General features: G+C 33.3%; 1 protein-coding gene across 4 annotated transcripts in view; it reads right to left on the bottom strand.

Annotated features, from left to right (window-relative positions):
• Positions 1–242: 242 nt before the first annotated feature.
• N4BP2 (NEDD4 binding protein 2) overlaps positions 243–27,137 on the bottom strand; it is a 77,480-nt gene continuing 50,585 nt past the window's right edge. For 3 of the 4 annotated variants that reach the window (XM_081061643.1, XM_081061642.1, XM_081061641.1), the window contains 5 exons: positions 21,728–21,863; positions 16,486–16,674; positions 15,350–15,518; positions 10,591–10,714; positions 5,926–9,342 (listed from right to left, as the gene is read on the bottom strand). In XM_081061643.1, coding sequence (XP_080917769.1) covers positions 9,297–9,342; positions 10,591–10,714; positions 15,350–15,518; positions 16,486–16,674; positions 21,728–21,863 — 664 coding nt within the window. In that variant the 3' untranslated portion in view covers positions 5,926–9,296. Of the gene's footprint in view, positions 758–5,925; positions 9,343–10,590; positions 10,715–15,349; positions 15,519–16,485; positions 16,675–21,727; positions 21,864–27,137 lie in introns of those variants that run through there. The other variant, XM_081061640.1, reaches the window with a different exon arrangement.

The following is a 27,137-nucleotide window of genomic DNA, read 5'->3' on the forward strand; positions in this document are numbered from 1 at the left end:
TACAATGGTACCTATTTTTTTCTGTGTCCCTTGGCAGAGTTGATTACAGCTGAGGACCTGCAAACCAGGGTTGGGGTAGAAGGCAAGGAAGGCTACCTTGAACAGCTAAGAAAGGGGTAAGGTCTTTGTGGTGGGCTACCCCAGTAGGGTAGCATTTCTTAACATAGCCCACCTAAATCATCTGGGGTATTAATTTAAAATGCAGGGCCCAACCTTCTGAGATTGATTCAGGAAGTCTAAAGGAGGGCAGAAATCTGTATTTTATTTATTTTTTTTGCAGAATTTTATGGTTTTATTAAAACACAATTTGCACACAAGCTGTCTATTCATTTTCTTCACTGCGCAGCTGGGCATTGGGATTGGTGAGTCTGATGACTAGTGGGCTGCTCCTTCCATAATGGCTTTGGTGCTTTTTGAGGAGACGATGTGAGCAGTCTCAGCACAGTGAGGTTTGTTGCACATGAGCAGCACTTCAAGCTCCCTTGACGTTGTAGACCAGGAACTTCTGAAAGCCATTGGGCAGCACGTGCTTTGTTTTCTTGTTACTCCCGTAACCAATGGTGGGCTTCATGATCTGCCCTTGACTCTTCTGTGCACCCTCCTGTCAATGCCTCTGGATTTCCACCAGTTACGCTTTATTTGGACATATCGGTCTGACTAGTGCCGGATAAACTTCTTGGTCCTCTTTTTGACAATCTTGGGCTTCGCAAGTGGTCTGAGGGCAGCCATGTTACTGAGTAGGAGATGAGTGCCACCTCTGTAGGCAGCGCAGAGGAAGAGCAAAAATTTATATTTTAACTGAGAATTTTGTAGATTCCTCTGTACACTAGAATTTGAGAAACATTACTCTGAGGAAAGGGAATCTAGGCAAATGGTCCAAATATTAATCTCTTTGAACCCCACTATCTTATCTTTAAAATTAAGGCAAAGTTTTCTATTCTTCTCGACAATGTGTCTATTTTTTATTTCAATATACAAATAAAGTACATTAAATAATATGTATTTGCCATTTAGTAAAATTAATGCTCCTGAAAGATATGCTGCATTTGTCCTGGACTTGTAGTACCCCCTGGCATACCTCTACATACACCAGTTGACATGCAAACCTTTTGTGATACATACATCAACCAATTTTATATCTAGTACTTGGTTTGACAAGTACCATGAGTGTCATAAATACAGACACTTGATAATTCACTCTCTAACTCCACTTTCTTCTAATGAGCTACTGTACAGTCTGAAAAGTTTAAAACCACATTTTCTAGAACCATCTTGCAAGGTAAAAATCTAGATACAAATAGTTTTTACCAATTAGATACACTCTTGGGAGGCAGAATTAAGTTGAAAGCCATCTATCTACTGCTCTGGCTCATTATTCTAAAAAGTCATTATGGAGAGGTCAGGTTTTTCTGCGACACTTTTCTGGTGTCTGGTCACCAGCTCTGGGTATGCTGAGAGAGAGTTGTGGTGATGGTGCCTAGGTGTCCATCTGATTCCTCACCTTTTAGTTATGGCAGAGATGGCAGCTATTGTGACAGGTTAACTCTGTCTGCAGTGTCCTGGAAATCATTTCCAGAACCAAGTCTAGCATCCACTTCTCCAAATCTTCTACCAACTTTTAAAAAATACTTTTTACAATAAATATTTTCAAAAATAGACATTATAAAGTAATGAACCCCTAACTTCAACATTTACCAGCTTAGGCCAATCTTATTTCATAAATACCCCCACCCATTTCATCTTATTTTCAAGTAAATCCCAGACATCGTATCATTTTATGTAAATATTTCAGGATGTAGATATTTTTCAAAAAGTAAAAACTTAAAAAATATAACCACTGTGAGATAATAGAAAATATATATTGGGCCTCTGCCCCCTATCCCCCCACCCACCATTCCTGACAGAGCTTCTGAAACCATTGTAATTTCCTAAGTGTTAAGAACACTAGAAGCATCTCTTGTTCTAATATTTGTCTTTGACACCATCTCTGGCACAGGATTCCTAAAACCCCTGTAAATTCCTAAGTGGTAAGAGCAGTAGGAGCCTCTTTTATTCTACTGAGGTAACTCTGGGTGGGCCTCTGAATGGGAGCTGGTCACCAGGGACAAAGCCTGTAATTTTCAGCCTCACTCTCCATCCTCCAGAGAGAGGAGAAGGGCTAGCAATGGAATTAATAATTGATTATGCCTCCGTGAGGAATCCTCCATAAAACCCCAATAGTATGGGCTCATACCATAAAGCTCCTAGAAGAAAACATAGGAGGTAAACTCCTTCACATCCGTTGTGGCAATGATTTTTTAGATATGATACCAAAAGCACAAGCAACAAAAGCAAAAAATCAACAAGTGGGACCATATCAAACTAAAAAGCTTCTGCACAGCAAAGGAAACAATCAACAAAATTAAATGGCAACCTATGAAATGGAAATATCTACAAATTATATATCCGATAAGGGGTTAATATCCAAAATATACAAGGAACTCACACAACTCAACAGCAAAAACAAACAAACAACACCACAAAAAACCCACACAAAAAAACCCCAAGCAATCCAATTTAAAAAATGAGCAGAGGACTTGAATAGACATTTCTCCAAAGACATACAAATGGCTAAGCATATGAAAAAGAGCTCAACATCTCTAATCATCAGGAATGCAATCAAAACCACAATGAGGTATCACCTCACATCCATTAGAATGGCTATTATCAAAAAGGTAAGAGATAACAAATGCTGGCAAGCTTATGGAGAAAAGAGAACCCTGGTACACTGCTGGTGGGAATGTGAATTGGTGTAGCCACTATGGAAAACAGTAGAGGTTCCTCAAAAAATTAAAAAAAGAATTACCGTATGACCCAGCAAACCCACTTCTGGTTATTGATCCAAAGGAAACAAAATCAGTATCTCAAAGAGGTATCTGCACTCCCATATTTATTGCAACATTATTCACAATAGCCAATACGTGGAAACAACCTAAGTGTCCATCAATGGATTAAAAACAAAAATGTGGTGCGTATATATACAGTGGAATATTATTCAGCCATAAAAAGAAGAAAATCTTGCCATTTTCAACAACACAGATGAACCTTGAAGACATTATGCTTAGTGAAGTAAGTCAGAGAAAGACAAATATTGTATGATGTCACTTATATGTGGAAATAAAAATACTGAACTCATAGAAACAGAGAGTAAAATGGTGGTTGCCAGGGGCTGAGGGGTAGAGGAAATGGGGCTAATCAAAGGGTACATACTTTCTGTTATAAGATGAGTAAGTTCCAGGAATCTAAGGTACAGCATGCTGACTAGTTAATAATATCGTATTGTATACTTAAAAGTTGCTATAGGAGTAGAGCTTTAATGTTCTCACCATAACAAGATGATAATTATGTGAAGTGAAGGATATGTTAACTAATTTTACTGTGGTAAACATTTCACAATATATACATGTATCAAATCATCACATTGTACACCTTAAACTTATGCAATATTATATGTCAATTATATCTCAATAAATCTGGAAAATGAAATAACTCCACCACTTCATTTCTTTACTCACCCCACCTCCATACCCTGCAGGTGCTGAATCTGACCAGAAATAGAACTGCCAATTGATCACGTTCTCTGTTATTTCTCTATCCCAAAATATAGTCCTTCCTTGTGTTAAGGGATTTATTTACATTTTGTTAACTTATTTAATATTAAAATGTTAATAGTTAATTAGCTATTAAAACTCCAACAAACTCAATTTAAAATGAGATTACTTGGCTCCAGAACTTATGAAAGGTATGATTGTATAGTTATATATGTATAAAAGCTATGCATTTGAAGTGTTTAAACTTCTTCCTACAGAAAATCATTTAAACATTTCAATCAGGAGAGCAAAGTTCAAATTTACTACCTCCAAAAAGAATTACTGATGCCCTCCCTCCCGACCTGGTGCTTCCAGTTCTTTCCTATGCTGTTTCTAGTTCTTCAGTCACATATACATATTTACATATCCCTACCCTGGTTTACCTAGCTTTAAATAACTTATACCAAGTACTGAGATATTACACATTGGTGTGATTAATAAATGTTTAAGAAAACAGAAAAGCAATAATGCAAATATATTAACTAAACAGTATCACTAGAACTAATATACCTAATCTAGTTGCCACAACTGAGTTATCAGATCAAAAGTGATTCCATTAGCAGTTAAGTCATCAACTGGAAGCCCATTCCATGAGCCATGTCTTAGTAATATCAGTTGAATTTTTAAGTTAAAATATATACAACTGTGATTACCTTTTTATTATTCCTAGCACATAGTAGTCATCAACACAGGTCTGTTGAAGAAATATATCAAGAACTAATTTTTACATTATTTGCATTCAGTGATCAAAAACGACGTGGCAGAGACTGCTATTCATTCCCCTACTATCCATTCTCTTTTCTCCAAGAGAAAGCCCAAATTTTAGCTGAACAGATGGCAGTCTGAAATAGACAATTTCCCAGCCTCTCTTGCAACTACATGTGACCACGTGACTAAGTTATGGCCAATAAGATATAAGAATTGTCCTATGGCAGCTTCCAAAAATCTTCTATAAAAGATTGCTGGTTCTTGCCTATGGCTCCCTTCTTTGTACTTCCTCCAAGAGAAGGCAGATGTGATGGTTAGAACTCTAGCCACCCACCCTAGGTTAGGAAAATGAGGCCTACACCTTGAGTAGGATACAGTGAGTGGTGAGCTAAACGGACCTCAGATCCCCCAAAAATTCATGTAAAAGAGCATGCCCATCCGTCCTAGACTTTATATCTCTGGAATTTTATATTGAGAGAAATAAACTTTTGTCTTTGCTTTTGGGAAAACCCACACCAGCTTCTTTTGGATAAAGGAGGAAGGCAGATTTATAAATGACAGATTTTCATAGACAAATACTGTGGAGCCACATCTATTTCAGTTGGGAATAACAGGATATTACCTTTTTTAAGTAATTACTCTTATTCTTATGACAGATGCAGTTGCTCTATACTAGGAGTCAGAGAATCAAGGTTCCTCTGTCACTAACAAATCCATCAACTTCTCTAAGCCTTTATAAGATCCCTATGTATTATAAGACTCTCTTTAATCTTAAAATAAAACATATATGAACGGGTTCTATAGTATAAATCACTATACACCAAATAGGTGACAAGAATAATTATAAAATACCTGTGGATAGAAACTCTGTCTTACATTGTATCTCCAGTAACAAGTATTCAATAAATATTTGTTAAAAAAATATTTTTAAGTCCTTGCTAAATGAGTGAATTATTCTACTTTGGAGTTAAAGTTCAAAGGTCTTTAATATTAACTAAAGTATTGTTTGAGTCCCTTAGAGACACAACTCTTAATTTGACAGCAGTCAAAAGATATAAGGGTGAATGTCAACTACAATTTCATATACATATATGTGAAATATATATAATGAAATATATATATGAAATATATAATGAAATATTTATATGAAATACATAATGAAATATATATGAAATATGTGTATATATATTTACAAGAAGCAGAGTACAGCATTAGGAATAGAAACTGGAAATGTAATGGCTGTGTGCGATGTCAGAGGGGTAGGGTGGGGGAGGGGGGCTGTCACTGTGTGAGGGATATAAATGATAAATGTCTAACTATTACATTATTTTGTGCACCTGAAACTGATAAAAAAAAAATGTGGAAAAAAAAGTTACAAGGGTATGGGGAGATAAACCTAGCTAATCCATTTATCTGATTCAAAAGAGGACCCCTACTTGCTACAGCAAAATAATTCAACCTAGAATAAAAGTTGTGGTACAGAAATGAAATGTTAATTTCCCACTGAAATTACAAAGTTATCCATAAAATATATTTTAATATTTAAACCACTAACCCTACACATCAAATGAAGGACCTCCTCACACTGGACGGTGGCTAAAGTATTTTATTAAATTAAGCATGTACTTTGCAAATGGTTTCATAAGAAATTTTTTAAAGCAAAGTTATAAAACATTTTCAATAAAAAAGTATAGTTAACAGCAAAATTACATTTTCTTTATAGTACACATAAAAACTTTTGTTTCTCATATACCATCTGAAAATTTTATTATTTATTCTCCAACTGAAAACTGCAATGTTGTATTTTAATGAGAAGTCTCACGGCTAATTCAGTCATTTGTTAACAACAGGTTCATCATTTGGACCATAAAAGTCAACTGCTCAACTTTAAGGAAAATAATAAAATTTGTCATCATATAATGTGAAAGTCCTAAAAGGCTCTTTGGGATGTAGATGTTCTCTAGTCTTGTTTCTCTATTAAATTCTATAGAGTCATTAAATAATACTGTAAACTTGAATTATATTATTAAAATAAGCACCATTAACATACATTCTACATAAACTTTACCTTTTAAATGACACTTTTTTTTGCCACACATTTAAATTTGTTTAACATGTAAATAAAAATAAGCAATATTTAACCACCACACAGAAAAATTATCAAACTTCACTTCATCGCACAATGGAAAAGCATTTAGCAAAAAGCACTTGGAAAAAGCAGCACACATTATTTTTGTGTCTTTTTTATACATTTTGTCATTTTCTTAAATGAGAGCACAGTTAAAACATTGTCAGAGCAATTTCCTGAGTTTCAAAGTTTCCAATTTCTAGCTCAGAAATAACCAATCTTGCTATTATTATGTGTCCTTTTTCTAAGTATATAAAACACTTGAATTTAAAAAGAAAAAGAACAAAATTCTACCATATAATATGTCCTATATTTAAAGGTCGTAGAATTGCAAATAGTATGGAAACACTAATAAATTGAAAAGAACCTCAATTTGAAAATAATATAATTGAGATATATGAACAGCTAATAAGTATAAGACAACATGCTTCCATTTCTCAGTTTCAAAAAAGGAAATGTATGGACTGAAAATACTGTTAAGAGTCCTCTCTGTCCAACACCACATCCCCTGTGGTTTCACATTAGTTCTCTTTTATCCCCTGGTACACATTGGTAGGAAACTATTGAAAGATATACATGTTACAAAAACATTCCAAACTACACAAGAGTTACACTTTTCAAATATGAATACTTTTTCAAAGAGCCATTCTAATGAGTCATGTATTAGCACAAATATACCAACATCTGAAAATGGAAAATCCCCACACTAACTTTACTTTTGACACATATAGGGTTTAGAAATGGGCAGAAGAGAAAAAAATCTGATAATCACCAAACTATGTTTCCCTGTGGCACATAAGATTTAGAAATGGGAAAAACAAGAAAGCAATAATTATAGAATTTTCTTTCATAATCATGTGTTGCTTAAAGTATGCTAGGTGGTGGGGCAGGTGGCAATTTCAGATTAAACAACTTCATAAAAATACATATAATGCTTAAAATGTGCCTATATATTTATGAATGATGATTAAGAAATACCCGAGATTTACCAAAATAGAGCATAAAATTAAAGTTGATACAATAAAAAACATAGCTTTTTTTATTTGGTTTCTGCCCTCAAAAATACCTCACCTCTTGTTCTTGTTGACTGCTCCCACATTAATCATAATTATAATACTGAAATAAGTCTAGCTACAGTGCTCAAAAGCAATGTTTTTTTATAAACTGGGTGAGGAACTATAAAAACACAAAAAATGAATACGCAGCTGCACACACTCGATTAACTCCAGGTTTTAGTGCTGTTAGTCACATTTCTTACATATTAATTTATACATAAAAATATCTTGTATCATTAACTAGTAGTAGTTTTGTAAGTTGTTCAACAGAATTGTTTTATTTTTAATGTATACAACTCTTCTACACATTACCAAAAAACGTATGTTAATCTGTTGGCATTTTTTTTCTTCTTTATAACAAATTCTTACAATCTGAAGAATGTGCATAATACTTCAATACCAGTCAGTAACCATTTTTAAACAATAAACATATTTTTATTTTTGTGGAAGTAATATCAACAATATGGTTCTTTTTTTTAAAAGCATGCTTTCATGATATATAAAAACATGTTTTTGAGTTTTATTTTCATTAAAATGTTCTTTTGGGAAGCCAATCTATAATTCAGAATTCTTTCAGTAACAGCTCAATTCTATAACTCCTGATCCAAATAAATGATTTTTTAAGCTTATCAAAAAGTAACACAATTAATTGTTTGTTAACATTATGTATGTTGAAAATATTCTCCGTATCCAAAGTCAAATTTATGTAAGCCATTGTCTCATATTGAAAAATTATACTTTATCACATTAAACTTGTGTAAAGGAAATTACAATTGACACATTACCAGGACTTTTGAGCTCACTAAAAAACAAGTCAATGAAAGTTTTCTTTCAGAAAGTTGGCTCTTTTTAAAAATAGAGGTTAAAAACTTTTCAGTTTGTAAGGATTCCTTTTATGATTATATCAAAAATGTTTTCTATATTTGTTTTTAGTTAATAGGATTTTGACCCACTACAGTTTGGAAATTACATGCCTCAATATAGAAGATAGCTCTTTAGTACTGTCTTATATACCACTTACAAAGACAGTTTAGAAGTAGTTCTATATATAAGTTGGCAACAGTTGATAGATATCTAACCATTTCTCCTTCTCTGAAAACTTTTCTGCCTATGAAAGGTATAAAACTACAATATAATCTCAAACCCCAACTTTCCCCCAGAAAATGCACACACAGAAAAAAGAAACAAAAGGTTAAGAGATCAAGGTCACATACAAATACGAAACAGAACAAAGTGCAATAGCATGTCTTCCTTCCTGTAGGACATGGCAAAATAAAACGGTATTTTTTTTAATTTAGTTGTGAAATCATAAAGTATTCCAATGTCTTTGTTATCTCTTTCTTTCATTACTACTACTACTTCTTTTTTTAATACCAGTCTTTGAAAGTCATGAACCAGGTCTCAAAGCACTTTAAATACCTCTTATAGACACCTTTAGAACTTCACTAAATGTCAAATAATTAGTACAAAGATAACATTTTCTCTCTCAGAAAGAATCAGCACACTTTAAAACTTTAAAACTGGAGCTGGTAATTTTCTTGGACAATTTGTAATCAATAAAAATTTTCTTTAATATTTTTAACAGACATTTAGCATTTGACTCAGTAAAAAATTAAATTTCTCTTAAATTTTGAAAAACATCACAATGCTTTTTGTTTTACAACTGGACATTATTTCTAATAAAACACATGTTGACAGTAAAATTTACTAAATTACTGCAAATAAAACTAATTTTAGCCTACAAACCTTCACACTTCTAAGTCAAGGAAATTTATTTTACTTGAGCATGACTTTCAAGCACCCTGGTTTAATTTCAGAGAACCTGCAGAAATAAGAGAAGAGTCATTTTAAAGACAAAAATTTCAAACTGGTTAAGGAATATATCTTATAATTAATTCCAAGTGCCTATGCTAAATATAATATTTGCTATAAAAGTACTTACTCTCCTTTATTAAGTCAATATCCAGGACTAATGTGTATGCTTATATTCCTTTTAATCTATTGTCAAAATAAATACAATGCTAAAGCTGGGAGTTACTCCTCACTTAATAGTTATTATAATTTAAGATTTTTCTAAATTCTCACGCCTGAATTTGATGCTGGATCAAGGATAAGATGATATCTGCATTACATTATTTCTATGCATTAAGGCAGTCCAAAAAGAAATCTCTAATAGGTAAGTCTGATTAATCAGGCCATGAAATGCATTCAACTCCCTCACTGTGAAATTTTAAAAAACACTAGTATCTAAAATAGATCGTTAATCCTAACATGATAATGTTCTGGTCTAACTACTCCTTTTATAAAAGTACCTCAGAAATATCATCTGTTTTCATGTTCAGAATTAAAACTACTATTTTCTACAATGTAGCGAAACATTTTATTACATGACATAAACAAAATATGCTACACTAATTGAAACCAGAAGTTAGGGGGAGGAAGGTACTTAATTATATACATCCTCAGGGAATCTATAAACAGATCTTTATTCTTGGACTTTTCTTGTCATTTCCCGTTATTAAATAATAATCACTTGATGAAAAAGGACATTTCATATTTGTCAGCTAAAATCATTAATGGTATTTTAATTTATGAAGATGTATAAATTCTGACCAGAATGTTTCTGCTAAAGTTTAAACACATCTAAATTATAGCCATTTTTCCAGCACAAGCTCCCAATTCCTTCCAAAATCCACAAATATGTATTTACTTTCAAAGGAACAATTAAACAGTGACTTTAAACTATGGTGTGTGTGATTTAACTATCTTGAATACATTTTCAAAGATATACAAAAATACTTATTTTCTTTTAAATTTTAAATTTATGATAGAAATAGTTTTGTCAGATGATAACTTGAACAACAAACACATTTTTCTTTCATTTCTGGTTTACTGGACACCACAAATCCAGCAGGGAATTTACATTATAATTTAAGCACGACTTTGTGGCTGAAACCAGATGGTTAAAATTTAGTTAACTATTTTAAGAAACCGTTTTGAGAACACTCTTTGTGTTTACTATCAATATATGGGCAATTGCCATTAAATGATAACAGAAATCTATACTCACCTGAAGCTATGGCTTGTTAGGTATTTAATGACAGCTGGTTTGATTCGAGCCACTCCTCCCTGGCTGTGGTTTCCTCTCCCAGTAATCACAGAGAGATAGGGCTTACCACCATCCTGCTTAAATTCTGTTACAACAGGAATTGGAACCGTTTAACATTCATTTAAATTACATTCTCAATAGAAAACAAACCGTAACTACTCAAACACATATGAAATTATTTTCAAGGGATTTACAGATTTTTTTACTTCAAAAAGCCCCAATATTGATGTTTTTAAATGAACATTTCATCTATGCTGTAACTATGAAATCCTTATAGTAATGTACCCACTTAAAAGACTTAAGTGGGACTTCTTCCCATGTGGCAAGGGAGATTTCCTTGTGTTATCAGAATTTCTCTCTGAAATAATGATAACTACAATAGTATTAATCATGCCTAAAAATTATTACACACATGGAGTCAGGCATTGTTTTAAGTGACTTCTATTTATTATCTAAGAATCTTCACACAACAATCCTATTAATTAAATACTCTGAAGCCAGCCAGCTTTGGTCTATTTAGCAGCTGTGCTGCTAAATGCCATGATATGACTATGGACAAGTTACTTAGCCTATTTGTGCCTGTTTCCTAATCAGCATAATGGGATATAAAACAACTACTTTACACAACAGCAAGTCCACTAGTTATAGCATGGACTTCAGTCTTACTGTTGAAGATAACCAATTGTTAACTTAAGAAATTCTTCCAAATAGATGATTTTTAAATATTGAATGAACCTAAGCCTCTTAAAAGACTGCAGCTACTGCTCTGGATATGACCTTGAGAAAATCAAAGATATAAATGCTAAAAGTCAATAAAAAATTGTTTTAAAAACCTGTAAATAATGAGTTGATTTAATGAATTCAATAAATACTTGTTCCTCAGTTATAAATAGCACAAGTTTTGACATTTACATTGAAAAAGATAATGTATATAAAATATATTCTGCTCATTAAGTTTCCTTAAGACTTCAGCAGATCTACAAACAGATGGTTTTTCAAGTCTCATATTTCCAGGGCAATATTTAGCCTAGAATTTTAAGAGGATATGTTGCTCTTGCATTTTTAATTCCTTCTTTGCTTAAGATCTCCATTTCTACTCTAACCCATATCCATTGCTTCAAGCAACATTTTGTTCAAAATTCAACTCTCCCTGGGTGCTGGCTACACAAGGGTAGTCACTTTGTAAAAAGTTTTTATGCTATACAATTATTATTTGTGCATTGTTCTTTATGGATGTGATGTTACAAATAAAAGTTTACTTTAAAAAAAAAACCTTAGATCTCTTACCTAACTATAATTTACTCTCATCACTCCTTCACTACTACTCCCCTCATCAGTTAGATCAGTCTTTTATACCATCTCACCTTTCAATAGTTCACTTAGGGCTCTGAAAATGTTCTCTTTGAATCACACACCTCAAATAAAGTTGGTGTTCAAAGGACGTTTGTTGAATGAATTAATATATACGTTTAGCTTCCCAAATTTCAGGTTATTCCTGCTATTTATCACCTTCTAAAAGTCCTATTTAACTCACTTTTAAGCATATCCCAAATTTCTTATCATTTCAACTGTAAATATTTCAGTATTTCAGAAAAAAACATAACCATAATGTTACCATCATATCTTACAAAATTAAAAACTGTTCATTAATATCATGTTTCTAAAAATAACTAAGAAATTCCCCAAATAGTCTCAAAAAAAATGTTTTTACAGTGATTTGTTTGTATCAGAGTTGAAACAAGTCCACATATTATATTTGGTTGATATATTTCTTAAGGAACTTTTCATCTAAAGGTTCTCTCTTCCTCCTGTGTTTTTCTTTACAATTTGTTGAAAAAATTGTATTATTTATCCTGAATTTTCACAGTCTGGATTTTGCTGTGATGGTGCCATTTAACATGTTCCTCTGTTCCCTGTTAAATCCCTATAAAGTAGTAGTCAGATCTAAAGGCTTTGTCGGCTTCAGGTTTATTCTGAGGCAAAAATACCTTGTAGGTGGTGGTGTATATTTCAATCAGAAGGCACATTTTTCTTAATTCACCCACAATTTTGACAATTATCTTTTATGATTGTTATAAAAGCAATTCAAGGCAGAGCCACAGATTTTCCCCTCGACACATTTCTATTCACCAATACTACCATCTGGTGGTTACTGACAATAACTACAGGCCACCATAGGTGGCAGCAATATGGGCGTTGGCTTCCAGAAAGGGTTTGTATCTTGAGTCTCACCAAGTTATCACCTTACACAAGTTAAATAACTTTTCTTGTAATTATTTTTATTGATACAAAATTCACATACCATAAAATTCACGTATTTTAAAATGCACATTTCAGTGGTTTTTAGTATATTATAATAAAGTTGTGCAACCATCAACACAATCTAATTCCAGATTATTCCATTATCTCAACAAGAAATTCTATACTTGTTAGCAATCACTCCCCATTCCCCCCTTTCCAATCACCAAAAATTACTAATCAGTTACAAAGGGAGAAAAGTACGTTTACATAGAGAAATCTGACAGAGTTCCACCTTAGTTAAGAAATCAAACTTAACATCACTGATAATGGAGCAAAGTGACCATATAGATCTCTTGATGTGTTCAACAAGGATGACTTAATATCACCTATGCAGTTATTTTTACCAAAAAAGTTGTAAATTGAATCTAATCATGAGGAAACAATCAGACAAATTAAAAGTTGTAGGACTACCAAACAACTGGCTTGACATCTTCAAAAGTGTGGATGACATGGAAGACAAAAAGGCAGAGGAACTATTCTGTATTACAGGAGGCTACCGACATGGGCAATCAACTGGACCATGTGATGTCTGAGCACCCTGTATTGAGGGGGACAAAATGACACAACATCTCCATACAACGGGAGAAATCTGAATATGGCTTGTATATTATTGTAATAATGATACATGTCTTAAAAGTGATAATGGTATTGTGATTATGTAGGAAAATGAATTTGATCTCAAGAGATAAACATGCTGAGGTATTTAGAGGTAAAGCACCACAATGTTTAACAACTTATTTTCAAATGGTTCACCAAAAAGCAGTTTTAGAGAGATTAAGCAAATATGACTAAATGTTGACACCTAATCAATCTAGGCAAAGGATACATGGATGTTTACTGTACAATTATTTTAGCTTCTCTGTAAGTTTTTAATTTTTCAATATGAAAGGTTAGGAAATAAAGATAAGAGCACACATGTTGACATGCAAAATAAAGCTCACTGAAACAATATAACTAAATATCCACTGACAGAGGAATGGATACATTATGATGTATTCACAGAATACTACACAGCAGTTACAGTAAAAAGAACCAGCTCCATCATGATGAGAAGATCTTGAAAACTGTATTGGGTACAAATAAAGTAAGTGGCTTATCTGATGACATAGTGTGACACTAAATATGTTCATTTTTTAAATCTCACAAAAGGAATACTATAGACTGGTTATGGATGAATGTACATAGAGTAAAGGTATTTCTGGGCAGGAAGGATATAGACCAAATAGAAGGATATTGATTTCCACTAGAAAGGGAAGGAAAAAAGAGAAAAGGATTGAGAAGAATACAAAGGGAGGAAAAAAAATATATATAAAACATTTAGGGTAAAATATTACCACCTGTTACTTGGATTCAATAGTACACAGGTATTTATTATATTACCCTATAACCCTTTCAACATAGTTTTTTATGATAAATAGATGAATTTTCAACCTTTTATATCAATCATAATCAAGTATTTAATTAATTACAAGTGACCTATGTTGAACTAATAAACCTGTATAAAGTATAGTGTCAAGCTTTCTAAAATATACATAAATTAGCCAGAACAATACAGCTGTCAATCACAGGGCAGGGCCATGGCGCCACAAGGTAATGGCTGAGGCACGGAATGCTACACCTCCACAATAAAAAGGAAGATGAAGAAAAAGCCAAGTTGCGAGTATTCAAAAATACTATAGTAGGAATGAAAGGAGATGACATCTAGTATTAGAGTCTGGGGTGACTAAGACAGATGGAATTTTCTATGTGCTACCAACTAATCATGAAAAAGAAACAAGACACTAAACCAACAAGATACTTTAATGTATGTGAAATACATAATATTAAATGGAAGCATAAAAAAGAACTTCATCCAAAGCCCTGGGATGAGGTAAAATTTAGGTAAGAGACAAGAAGTCACCTTTCCTACTGACCTGCAAAGACAGAATACAAGCAGAAAGGGAGAAGGGGGCACCATCATAACACAAACACTCAAAAATTCTGCCTTTGTGATAATTCTGTAAAAATCCTATCACCTTACTTACTTCTGTATTTTGTTACACATCTATTGAACAACTGACATCTAATAAATTATATTAGCTTTCATAAATGTCTACTGAACAAAGATGTGTAATAGTCCTGAAAGGTCCCATTTATAAGTCTCAACGGATTCTCAGATTACCCCAGGCCCTCCCTTTAACAAATACAACAAAGGAATACAAATATAACTGAAACAGGGAAATAAAAAAGGAACCTTAATGGCCATGCCAATGACTATTCTTCCCTAAGAAGATTCGCTTGAAGAACAAGCGTAATACAAACATCTCTAAGTGTGGCACAAATCCTCAGCCATACATTCAGACTCTCTTGAATGTGTAAGTTATATCAATAGAAGTAGACACATTTTTGTACTGAAAATTTGTCATTTTCACGGTCCTACCTTCAGTTTTCTGCTGTAAAACTGCCATCAAATGTTCTATAGCTTCATCCACATGTAGGCCATGGAGGTCTAAAACGTTCTGGGGCAGCAGGGAGGCATTGACTTTCTCAAAGATCTCCATGGCAGCAAGGTGATTGGCTTCTTTCATTTTCTGCTCATGGAGACTACCCTTTAATTATAAACATATCACCAGTAAACTCTTGTGATATTTCCTACTCACTAGCAGCAATGAGGAAATCAACAGTGTCCCAAATGAAAGTTAGAACAAAAAAGGGAACAACAAATCTAAACAATTTTTAAATGCAATGGGCTAATAATAATAAGCAAGAATGCACCAAAACTTAGGTGAATTTCAGTGGATTAGTAATATACTAAATCATCATTGCTAACACATTTTCTAATCCAAAAATCATCGAAAAGAGAACTTAAATAAACACCACCCATCTCAAGAAGGAATTCACTGGTTGGTTTATCTTTGATGATCATGAGTCTCATCCTTTTCAACACCTTGTAGTGACCCCTGAAGCCGTCCCTCAAGGTTTGCTATTAGAGCGTACAGGGTGACATCAGTTTGATACTTTTCTCTGCTCAATCACAAAAAAATAAGCCATACGGAACCACAAAACTAAAAAGTAAATCAGACAGGTTTTTTGTAATACCATACCAAACGAGCTCCAGTAGAAATTTTACTTCCCTGAAAGATATTAATGTAACTTTATTTTTCTGACTATAAAAGTGATACATTACTAAAAATTCAAACACAATATAAGGCACAAGGTAATCCCACCCTGAGATGGCCAATATTAGCATTGTGCTATCTTTCCTCCAGAAGATTTCTATTTGTTTAGGAGTGGTATTAAGTGAGAAAATCTAACCTACAAGAAATTATGGACTGTCAGAATAAACTGCAATTCATGTAAGCCATAAACGCAAAAGCAAACACAGAAAGTTATGCGTTTCAAAGTACGTGAAATTCTCAGAACCATATATTTCTCATATATTAGGATATCTTATGACATGTATATAGTCTATATTCCCCATCTTAACTTAATCTAGTCACAATATGAGTATCATCTGCTTCAAGATTATTCAGACATCATAAGTGACAAAGGGAAAAACAACGTTTTCCTCTTTACCTGCTGGGCATAAAATGTGGCAACGTTTTTTTTCCCCATTCGATACGCTTCTTTTGCCTTGCTGTAGCATTCTATTCTCTTCTGCTGGTGCAAGAACGCTTCTGCCCTATAGTCATCATACTCTGGATACTCAAAATCCTGGAAGGATGGTTCACTTGGTATTTCTTCAGACTCTTTTGATTTCTTTGCCTATAAGATATTACACAATAAGTAGAATACTAAAAAAGAAAATAAAGGCTTTACCTTTAGAAAAATATATGTGTAAACTAGGCTCTCTACTATTTTTTCATCTTTCTTCTCAGAAAACAGAATCTTCCCTAGTAAGTCATGCACTTAGCGACTAGCATTAATTTTTTCATGCCATTAAGGGTACCCCCCCTTCTTTAACCATCCTTATCCTAGAAGCTGTTGAAGTTTTCTAAAATTATCAAACTATAATTAGGTCACCAAATCAAGCCAAGAGAGAATATAAGATATTCAAAAAATTATTCTAATGCAAATTTTTTCAAATTTTAGTTTGTAAATCCATTTACTCAGAGCCCAGTCACTGAAGGTAGTGATGGTATACTTCAATCTATATTTTTAAAAAAATAATCAATAAAATAATTGAATAATATTCTTTTTAAACAGAAGGGCATGTGGAGTGACCATGCCTGGTACATAATCAAAATCATAAGTGGGTCTGAAGCAGTTTTCTATTAGTTGACTACCAATTAGCTACTATGGTTGTATTGTTTTTTTTTGAGCTTTTTGAAAAATCATCTATCAAGTAATTGTTATCCAGAACAGACCCTTAGTTAAAGAACCAAAAGTAACTAATTTAAAATACAAGCTAAAGGAAATAATAATTATGCAAATTTCCCTCACTGCTCACCACCAAATAGAAAATTCTATTTTTCTGAAGAAAATTCTCATACGGTATATCCAGATGTCACTAAAATATCAAAAGTCAATGTTAAAAAACAACAAAATATAGTGACTTCTATAACCAGTTTGGCTTTTCATATATCCCATTCTCCAAAGCAGTTTGCAGAAAACTGCTCACAAGCAACAATCTGATGTTTCTTAGCGTATCTGTCACTAGGGCGGAGGTTGATGGGAGATAAAACACTATGATTAATTTAACTTTCTTAAAAGTTAGAGCCCACTGGCCCATGTGGGAATCGAACCGGCAGCCTTCGGAGTTAGGAGCATGGAGCTCTAACCACCTGAGCCACCAGGCCGGCCCAGGTATCTTAAAAGTTTAAAAGAATTCCAAGTATCAGGTACCATAACCAAGTAATTTAAGTAACATTTTATGAACACTCAATCCCCCAAAAAAACCCCAGAAATGTAATTTTCAATTTCTTAAACAAATCATACTTTTCTGATATAATTAACTGAAAGTATATCAGCATAGGTTACTTGTTAAATTTCTAAAAACTGAAAATTGTCATTAAATTAGAAATATTATGAAGGATTATAATTATAATGTACTCTATAATACAATCCTTAATAAAATGCCAATTAACATTTTATGAAGTATCATATATTAAAATTATAAAACATTTTATGTATGTATTACATAATATATATAGCTAACTGATATATATTTTTCAAATTTCCTGCCTGTGAATGGAGTTCAGAAGCCAAGAAAGGTTGAGAAAAAACTTGTCTAATATATAACAGTAATTGATTGTATAACTTTTCACTCATTACGTTTTGTTTACTTTGTCCCTAGAATTCTAGAGGCTTGAAAAAGTTAATGACAAGGGGGGGAAAATAAAATAAAGGCATCACCATTCTCCTAACTAACTCATTACCAGAGTCAAAAAATCTATAAATACACAATTTGAATACAGTTTACTTTTGTAATAACTATCCAGCTTATTTTATGAAAGAATACAAGGCTCCTTGTCATATAAGAATATTCACAGGACCTACATCCTTATGTCATTCTCACCAATACTTACTCACAAGCTTGTTTCATATTAATGCTTAAATATTCAATGAGTGTATGGTTTGCATTCCTAATAAAATTCAAGATTTTGTGGGGAGGAAATAATAGAAATGCTTTTTATGACTTTCGAAAAGCCCATCGTGCCTAACACTACGAACACAAATATTTCACAGTATTAGAGTCTCTGTTGGTGTTCATACTAAAAAATGCAAATCACATTTGGTTCTCTGGAAAGAGATCCTTTATTTCTAATTTTTAAAAAGAAAAAAAACAGTATATAATGAGACGCTTTCTTAAACAGCTACTTTCTTTTAAAATAAAACTTAGATTTATTTTTATATCCATTTCATAGTGATGTGGTTTACTATAATTTCACCTAATTATTGCCACTTATTCTCTCGAAAGCATGATGAACTATAATACCAAAACCATTTCCTATGGTAACAAACTCATAAATTTTATTAACGGCTAAAGGGAAAAAGCAGTAGTATTAAAACACAGTTTAACATGGTAGTTTTTTGAAAACAGATAAACGTCACTGGTACCATGATATTCCGCTTTAGTATCTGTGGTCCCTTAGGGTTCTGGGATATCAAATACAGACTATTCTGCTCACAAATCTAAAAAGATTTTTATCAATGTTATGACACCTGCCTACATTTTGTGAGAAAGGCTAAAAGTAATCTCCGAAATAACTTAAAGTTCACATTTTGGCCAAAGTTTACCTAACTAACAAAAAAAATCTCCTTTTCTGATTCCAACATTTTCCAACCATCTCCCACTTTAAGCAAGCACACCTTCTCCCTATCACCTCTATCACCATTAATAGACCACAGCGCCTTGGTCTATCAGCAGGAGAGAAAAGAAGTACTCTTCCCAGTTTGGCCTTGAAGGTCTCATCATCAGCTCACATACTCTCTGCATCTTATACTGCACCCATCTATCCATGAGGAACAAGGCATCAGTGACATCACTCACTTGGTTCCTGCCCCATCAACAGCTAAGTCACATGAATACCAAAATTACCTACATCCTATGTACCAACTAAGTGATGGTGAAATAGTCAAAGAAAAAAGGGTCTTATTAGTAAGAATGGTAAGAATAGCAGGATGATAAAGTTCTGTTAAAAAAGAAATCCTAAAGTTAATACAAGATTGATATACAAAATGAATTATATTTCCATGCATTTGTAATATACATTCCAAAAATAAAATTAAGAAAACAATTCTATTTACAATAGCATCAAAAAGAATAAAATACTTAAAAATAAATTAAACAGAAGACATGCCAAACTTAATACTCCAAACTATAACACACTGTTAAATGAAACTAAGAAGACCTAAATAAATTGAAAGATACTCCATGTTCACAGATCGGAAGGCAATATTGTTAAGATGGCAATACACCTCAAATTGATCTACAGACTCAGCACAATCTCCATAAAAATTCCAGCTGGCTTCTTTTCAGAAATTGACAAGCTCATCCTAAAATTCACATGGAAATGCAAGTGGACCAGAACAGCTAAAACAGTCTTGAAAAAACAAGAACATAGTTGGAAATTCATACTTCCCAATTTCAAAATTTATTACAAAGCTACAGTAATCAAGACTGGTACTGGTGTAATGATAGACACAGAGCTCAATGAAATAGAATTGAGAGTCTAGCAATAAATGTACAGTCAATTCATTTTCAACAGGATGCTAAGAAAATTCAATGAGGAAAGAACAGTCTGCAACAAGTGGTGCTATGACAACTGGATATGCACATGCAAAAAAATGAACTTGGACCTGTCTCACACTATATACAAAAAATTAACTCAAAATAGATGAAAGATCTAAATGTTAGCACTAAAACTATAAAACTCTTAGAAGAAAAAAATAGGTGTATATCTTCATGACCTTCGATTAGGCAACGGTTTCTTAGCTATGACACCAAAAATATAAGCAACAAAAGAAAAAAGATAAATTACACAACATTAAAATTAAAAACTTTTGTGCTTCATAGGACACCATCAAAAACGTGAAAAGACAACCCTCAGAATAGGAGAAAATTATGCAAATCAATCCGATAAAGAACTTTAATCCAGTATAAAGAACTGTTACAACTCAAAAGTAAAAAAAATTTTAATGGACAAAGGATACATATTTCTTCAAAGATATACAAATTGCCAATAAGCACATGAAAAGAGTTCAATGTCACCAGTCATCAGGCAAATGCAAACCAAAATCACAATGAGATACCACTTCTGTATTAACCATACCTTTTATTTCCTGTATTCTGACGATTTGACATCCGGGGACTTGCTAATAACTCCTGGAGAAACAGCACCACCACCCTAAGGCTAATTAAATCCTAGCAAACAACTCACCTGCTAGTGTACCTTACATATGCAAACCAACCAATCTAGAGCCCATTCTCCCAATCACCTCCTTTTGGGGTTCTCACCATTTAGGCCACCATCCACATACCCTAATTACCAAGCCAGGTACCAGAAAACTAGGGACAGTTCGCATGCCTCAAAGCTTACTGAAATTATTCAAACTAGCCAATCCTAACCCTGCTTACCCTGCCTCACCCATTCCTTCCCACAGAAACCACAAAAAAGGCTCTTGCCCACATTTTCACCCTACTTCCCCTGCCTCCTGACCAAGCCTGGTACTTCCTCATGTGGCCCTGGTGGTACACCACGCATCTTGTTCCTAGGGATCTGTGCATATAATAAACTTCTTTCTTCATGACTTTTCCATATCCGGGTGTTTTACCATAACTGATTAAAACAAATTCCAGGTTGTATACTTGAAAACTTCACACCCATTAGGATGGCAATAATCAAAAAGACTGATAATAACAAGTGTCAGAGAGGATGTGGAGAAATTATAACCCTCATACACTGCTGGGTATGAAACATATAAAACAGTGCAGCCACTTAGGAACAAAGGTTGGTAGTTTCTCAAATGGTTAAATATTTCTGCCCACATGTTTATAGCATAAGACCCATCATATTACCAACCCATTGCTATTAAATTAAGCCTCATAGTCTACCATGTAGAGTCCACACAAGAAAAATTACAGAAATTCAAGTGCTTGCCATTCAGAATGACAATGACATTAAAGGAAAAAACATAATCAGCTACAAAGTCATTATTTTGAGTAGACACACATTCTAAACCAAACATGCTAGTGGTGGTTAACTTTGCAATCTAATCAAAATGGTGAGAAATAATCATTAAATTACTTAAATAAACCAATTATATTTTCATATACAATATTTACCATTGTAGTAAAAAATAAGTAACTCTATACCTTCTTCTCCTTAGACTTCTGTGCAGTATAAGTGACATTCTCATTTTGGTGAACAAACTCTTGCGCTACAACTGTTTTTACAGGGTCTCCTTCAAGAACACAGTTTAGAAATTGCACTGTGTGTTCTAATGAATAGCTGTAGAGAGTTTAAGTACAAATATAATGTCAATAAATGAAAAAGTTATGTGAAAATATTAACATAAGCAATCCTTCAAACATTTTAGAAAAATATAAAAATTGGCTCACATTTAAATTTTAAACATTGAAATTAAATGCTCACTGTGTATCTCAGACTCAAGAATGACCAGGGGGAAACTGTCAAGTAATATAGGCTCTCAAAAACTAATTTTAAAAAAGAATACCAAAAGGTAACATATTGAAAATTAATTCATTTTCTGATCTTTTATTCCAGGTAGATTATCCATAACAAATCTTTGTTTCATCTTATCACCTATATTTCTTAAATCCTTTATCGGATTCACATATGGTTTCAGTTTCCTTCAAACATCAAACACAGACAGCAGATCTTTAAATCGACATTTTTTATTTTGTCAAATTTCACTTTTTACTTATACCATGAGGTTTTAGTCAAAGAAACTAAACAAGGATACAGAAAAGAAAATGTAAAACACTATCCTACTCTCACCTCTAGATTATTTAGGCATGTTTTCATGGTGATACTATATTATCTGTAGTATGAAATTCTACAAATTGACAGATTATCGAAACACTCATGTTCTAATATCTGAAGAAATTCATTCCAAAACAAATTATAAATGATTTTATACTGCTCATTATTTCAGACTATTTATGCCTCTGATTTCTTCCAGTGGCCAGATAATGAAGAACTGACCACTAAGGAATAGTTTTGAAAATGTGATAACTAGTTATCTAAAATAATGTGATATTTTGCCATTTTCCCAATTATTAAAGATAACCCTTGAAGAACCACCATTTGAAACTACCAGTTCCACTTTAGCCCTCTCATCTTCCTGTCAGATATGCTCAACACACAGGGTTTTCTAAGGGCTGGAAACTACCAGCAATTACCCGCATCCTAACTAGCCCTTAAAAATCACCCAGCTTATCCACCTATGGGGTTGGAAATCAGTCTCCATCACTGGTGTTGCTCGAGGGGCACAGCGCTAGAAGACTATATACCTCAGGCATATATTGCAGTAACTGAAACCATCTACCCTTCTTACTAGGATGAAGCTGAAGCTACTGCTAACTAAGAAAATGACCCATTTGTTGGCCATCAAAAGGAGGTGATCAACCACTTACTTATGCTGAGAGGCCTGACTGACCAATCATACCGGGCATTCCCAGGAAGAACTCACTCAGTCCCCTTACCTTGTTTAGGGAACCCCAACTGAATTGTCTTACATCAGGCCATCTTGCCCCAGGTTCCCAAAGAAGAGAGTTGCCAGCACCCACCCCTAACCCCCAGACCCTTGTGAGATTTTAACACATAACTCTTAAGAAAACAGCAGGTTACGTAGCAAAAAATAAACAGGGAAATTATGGATGGGAACAATACCATTAAAAACTTGATTTAAGTGACATATTTAGAATTCTGCAGAGAATGTTATTTTTTCAAAAGCACTTTCATGTAATATTTATAAAAACTAATCATATTAAACCACAAAGAAAATCTCAAATTCCAAAAAAGTATAACTCTTCCTGGCTACATTCTCATACCCCAAAACACAACAACAAAAAATAAACAATAACCCGCCCCGTACCACCATCATCAAAGCCATCAAGCCACTTACAAAATTAAAAACTCTTGGATAAATGAGAAGATCAAACTGAATTAGAAAATAATGAAAATGAAAGTACTGTATAACAAAATCAAAACATTATACAGAGAAAAGTCATATCCTTAAATGTATTTGTTATTAAAGACTAAAAGGAAACAAACTAACCAAAGAGTTGAAAATATATCAATAAATTTTAAGAGAAAGGAACCATCAAAAATAAAAGGGACAATCCTTTTTGCGCACACAATTAGAAAAAGCCGGCTATAAAATTAGGCAGAATTAATGGGTTGGAGGGGGGGAACTGTTAGAGACTGTCTCAGAACTTAAAAAGGCCTTCTCCCCTAAGCTAACATTAAACTATGTAAAAGGATTTAGATAAATAGTTCAACCTATGATGTCATTTAGGGGTCAACCCAATTCTTTGAGGTATTAAAAATGGCTGTCCTTATTTTAAAAGGGGAAGATCATTTGCAGCTTACAAAGACAGATATAAATTGTAAATGCCTCCAGGGTAAAATCTGAATCCATTGTTCCTTTAAACTAGTGAGTTTTTCTCATGGCTAAACCGTCTCTGTGTCAGTGTGTGTCTACATATATGTAATGTTGTAAATGTGAGATAATTTTCTACCTCCAGATGGTATTGTTAAAATTAATTTAAAGGCAAGCACTTGTAAGAATTGGGTATTCTAAAATTCTTGGAAATGTAAAGTGACTCAAGAGCTTTTCAAGTTCACGTGATCTAAGATTAATCCTTAGTAAATAGAAGCTAGCTTAAGTTTCTTGGTTTAAGTAAAAGAGACTTTATTTTGCCAAGGTTTTACAAAAATAAGTCCATGTTAATAATTGACTTTTATGCCTATGAAATGTTTCTAGAGGTTATAAAATGTTTTCATTAAGTCTGCCAAGCTAAAGAATGCTGATTGCTTACTTCTAAGTTTTCATTAGACATTGAGGTTTTAAGGGTTAAAATCTCGATATATGGAGGAAGAACTTTGCAGTGTTTCAGAAGGGCTTCTGGGACACCTCAAAAGATTTGAAACTGCATAGGAAGCATTGTAAAATAAGTGATGAGAACGTCTAGGATATATTGTATGGGTGAACAATGGTTATAAATTGAACAAATAGTCAGGGTTATGGGAAACCCAAGACAGCCGGTTGGTTCTTCCCTGCTCCTTGGCTCCCCATTTTTCAGTTTTTGCATTCCTTCATGCATCACAGTGCATTTAAGCTGGACTTACATGCACTGGAAGCTGACATTATTAAAAGAAGATATCTTACACTATTGCCAAGGTTTGACAGAGTCACTTCAAGAAAATGCCAAGTTGGTAACTACTTCCTTTCACAGCGAACTCCCAGGAGACGAAGACTACCACCTGGCGATTTTATTTATTGGAAAGGACATCAAATAAATTTAAGACATTCTCCAACCTCAATGGAAGGGACTTTCTCAGCACCTAACCACGAAAGGACATTTAACCCTGTGTACGGATATCAAAGTCTCCTGGAAGACAAGAAGCCGGCCACGCGAGAGACAGACAGCTATCACAAGGGATTGACAAGAACTGTATACCTATGAATTGATATTGAACTCAGAATCCATTTTTGATTGTCTTTATCTATCTGCTAATGGTATTAGTCATCATAATGGTTATATTTGTTCTTTGGGTTTTTCTATATAGACCAACTGTTTATGATTACTGAACATGTATAAGATAACTATTCACAGTCTTTTATGGCTTACTTAAATGTTATACTAGATGCCAAATAAAGAAAAATGAGACAGAAAGCAAAACTCAGATCATGATAGTTTACAGCACAGAAATGATCCAGAGTATTTATTCCCAGTTAAGTTCATAAGATCTGACTGCCTTCCACTCACCCATGTAATGCTCTTCCCATTTGGGGAAAATTCGGCCTCAACTTAGATCCTATGTTTACAAAATGCCCCATCTCCAATGGTCAACAAGACAATGTCAACACTGAGACTTCCTAGGAATAAGCCTTCCTAGAGCCCTTCTAGTGCTATGAGACCACACTATCCGATCAAAAGGTTGGTCCTCGATGCATCCTTTGGATTGATTTATAACCAAAACGGGGAACTGTGGATGAAAAAAGGGGATCTATGGAAAGTAACCTCACAGGGTGATCTGATCATAAATTCCTAACTGGGCAAGTCACGGTACGTAGTCAAATCCCAGGCATATACCCTTTTAGTAAAAGGTTTAGCTTTGCTTTAAGCAAGCTCTGTCCATTGTTTCTATGCATCTAGGTTAACACACTTTTGAAATAAACCATAACCACCCTCAAGAAAGCCCGTATCTTGCTCTCCTATAATCCAATACCTGCCTTGCTTTTTTCCCACTTCCATGTACTCTCTTCCTTAAGTTCCCTCCTTAGTTTCAAATGCATAAAAGAAGCTGCAAAACTGTTACTTTCTGAAGCATTTGAGATCTTGCTCCCAGAATGTCTCATCAGTTTGGCTAAAATAAACTCAACAAAAAATTCAAAAATAAATATAAATAAAAAGAAATCATTAAAAATAAAAGCAAAAATAAATGACTAGAGATCATAAAATAGACTCTGATCAATAAACCAAGAGCTTGCTCTTTAAAAGGACCAATCTGATAAAGAGCAAAAACTGAAAATGGAGAAAAGAATATTAGGAAAGAAAAAGGAATATGATCAATTACAAAATAATGTTTTTAATTACAAAAGAGTATTATGCAACTTAATAATAAACCTGAAAACCAAGGTAAAACTGATGATTTTCTAGAAGACAAACTACCAGAAAAGACTGAAAAAAATCAAACATCTGAATAAAGCAATAACCTTATAAAGATAGTGAAAGGTTCTCAAGGCCTTTTCCCTGAAAAGGCACAATCCCAGAACCTTGCAGGTACTAACTTATTTTAACTTTCCAGAACATAGAGAAAAACAGCAGTCTTGCTAGGTTATTCTATTAAGCCTAAAACCAAATAAAACCCTGAAACCAAAATCTGACAAAGATAGTACAGGAACACTAATCGCATTTCATTACTGTTGCAAAAATTCTGAAATCAATTCCTACATTGCATTAAAAGAAAAAAAACAAAACTAAAAATCTAAAGGTAAAGTAGATTTTATTCCAAAAATCTATTATTGTGATTGACATGAAATATACTAATAAACTGAAGAAAAGATCTATTTCAGAAGATTTTCAAAAGATTCCAAAAAGGTATCTATTTAAAACAACTCTTGCTAAAATAGTAATTTAAGAAATATATCAGATTGAAAGTATATATTATTCAAACCAGAAGCATTCCTAATATACCAAACATCTAAAAATACTATAACACTAAAATAATTAAAACAATACGGTGGAAAGCCAGACCCAAACAAATAGTTCAGTGGAATCGAAGAGTCTTTAAAAGAAAATGTACATTTAGGAATGTAGTAATTAGTGGTATATTTAATATCAGTGGATAAGTATGATCTATTCACCCAGTTAATCACTTGGAAAACAATTAAGTGAAATCTCTAGTTCATACCATACACATAAAAGTGTTAGATAAATTAAAATATTTTATCAATTAAAAATACAGAAGAAAATATTTTTATAAAATTGGTATAGGACAGAATTCCTAAAAAAAACCCGTAAAACTCAGAAA

This window comes from Rhinolophus hipposideros (assembly GCF_964194185.1).
Source record: "Rhinolophus hipposideros genome assembly, chromosome: 1".
In the NCBI taxonomy this organism is placed as follows: domain Eukaryota; kingdom Metazoa; phylum Chordata; class Mammalia; order Chiroptera; family Rhinolophidae; genus Rhinolophus; species Rhinolophus hipposideros.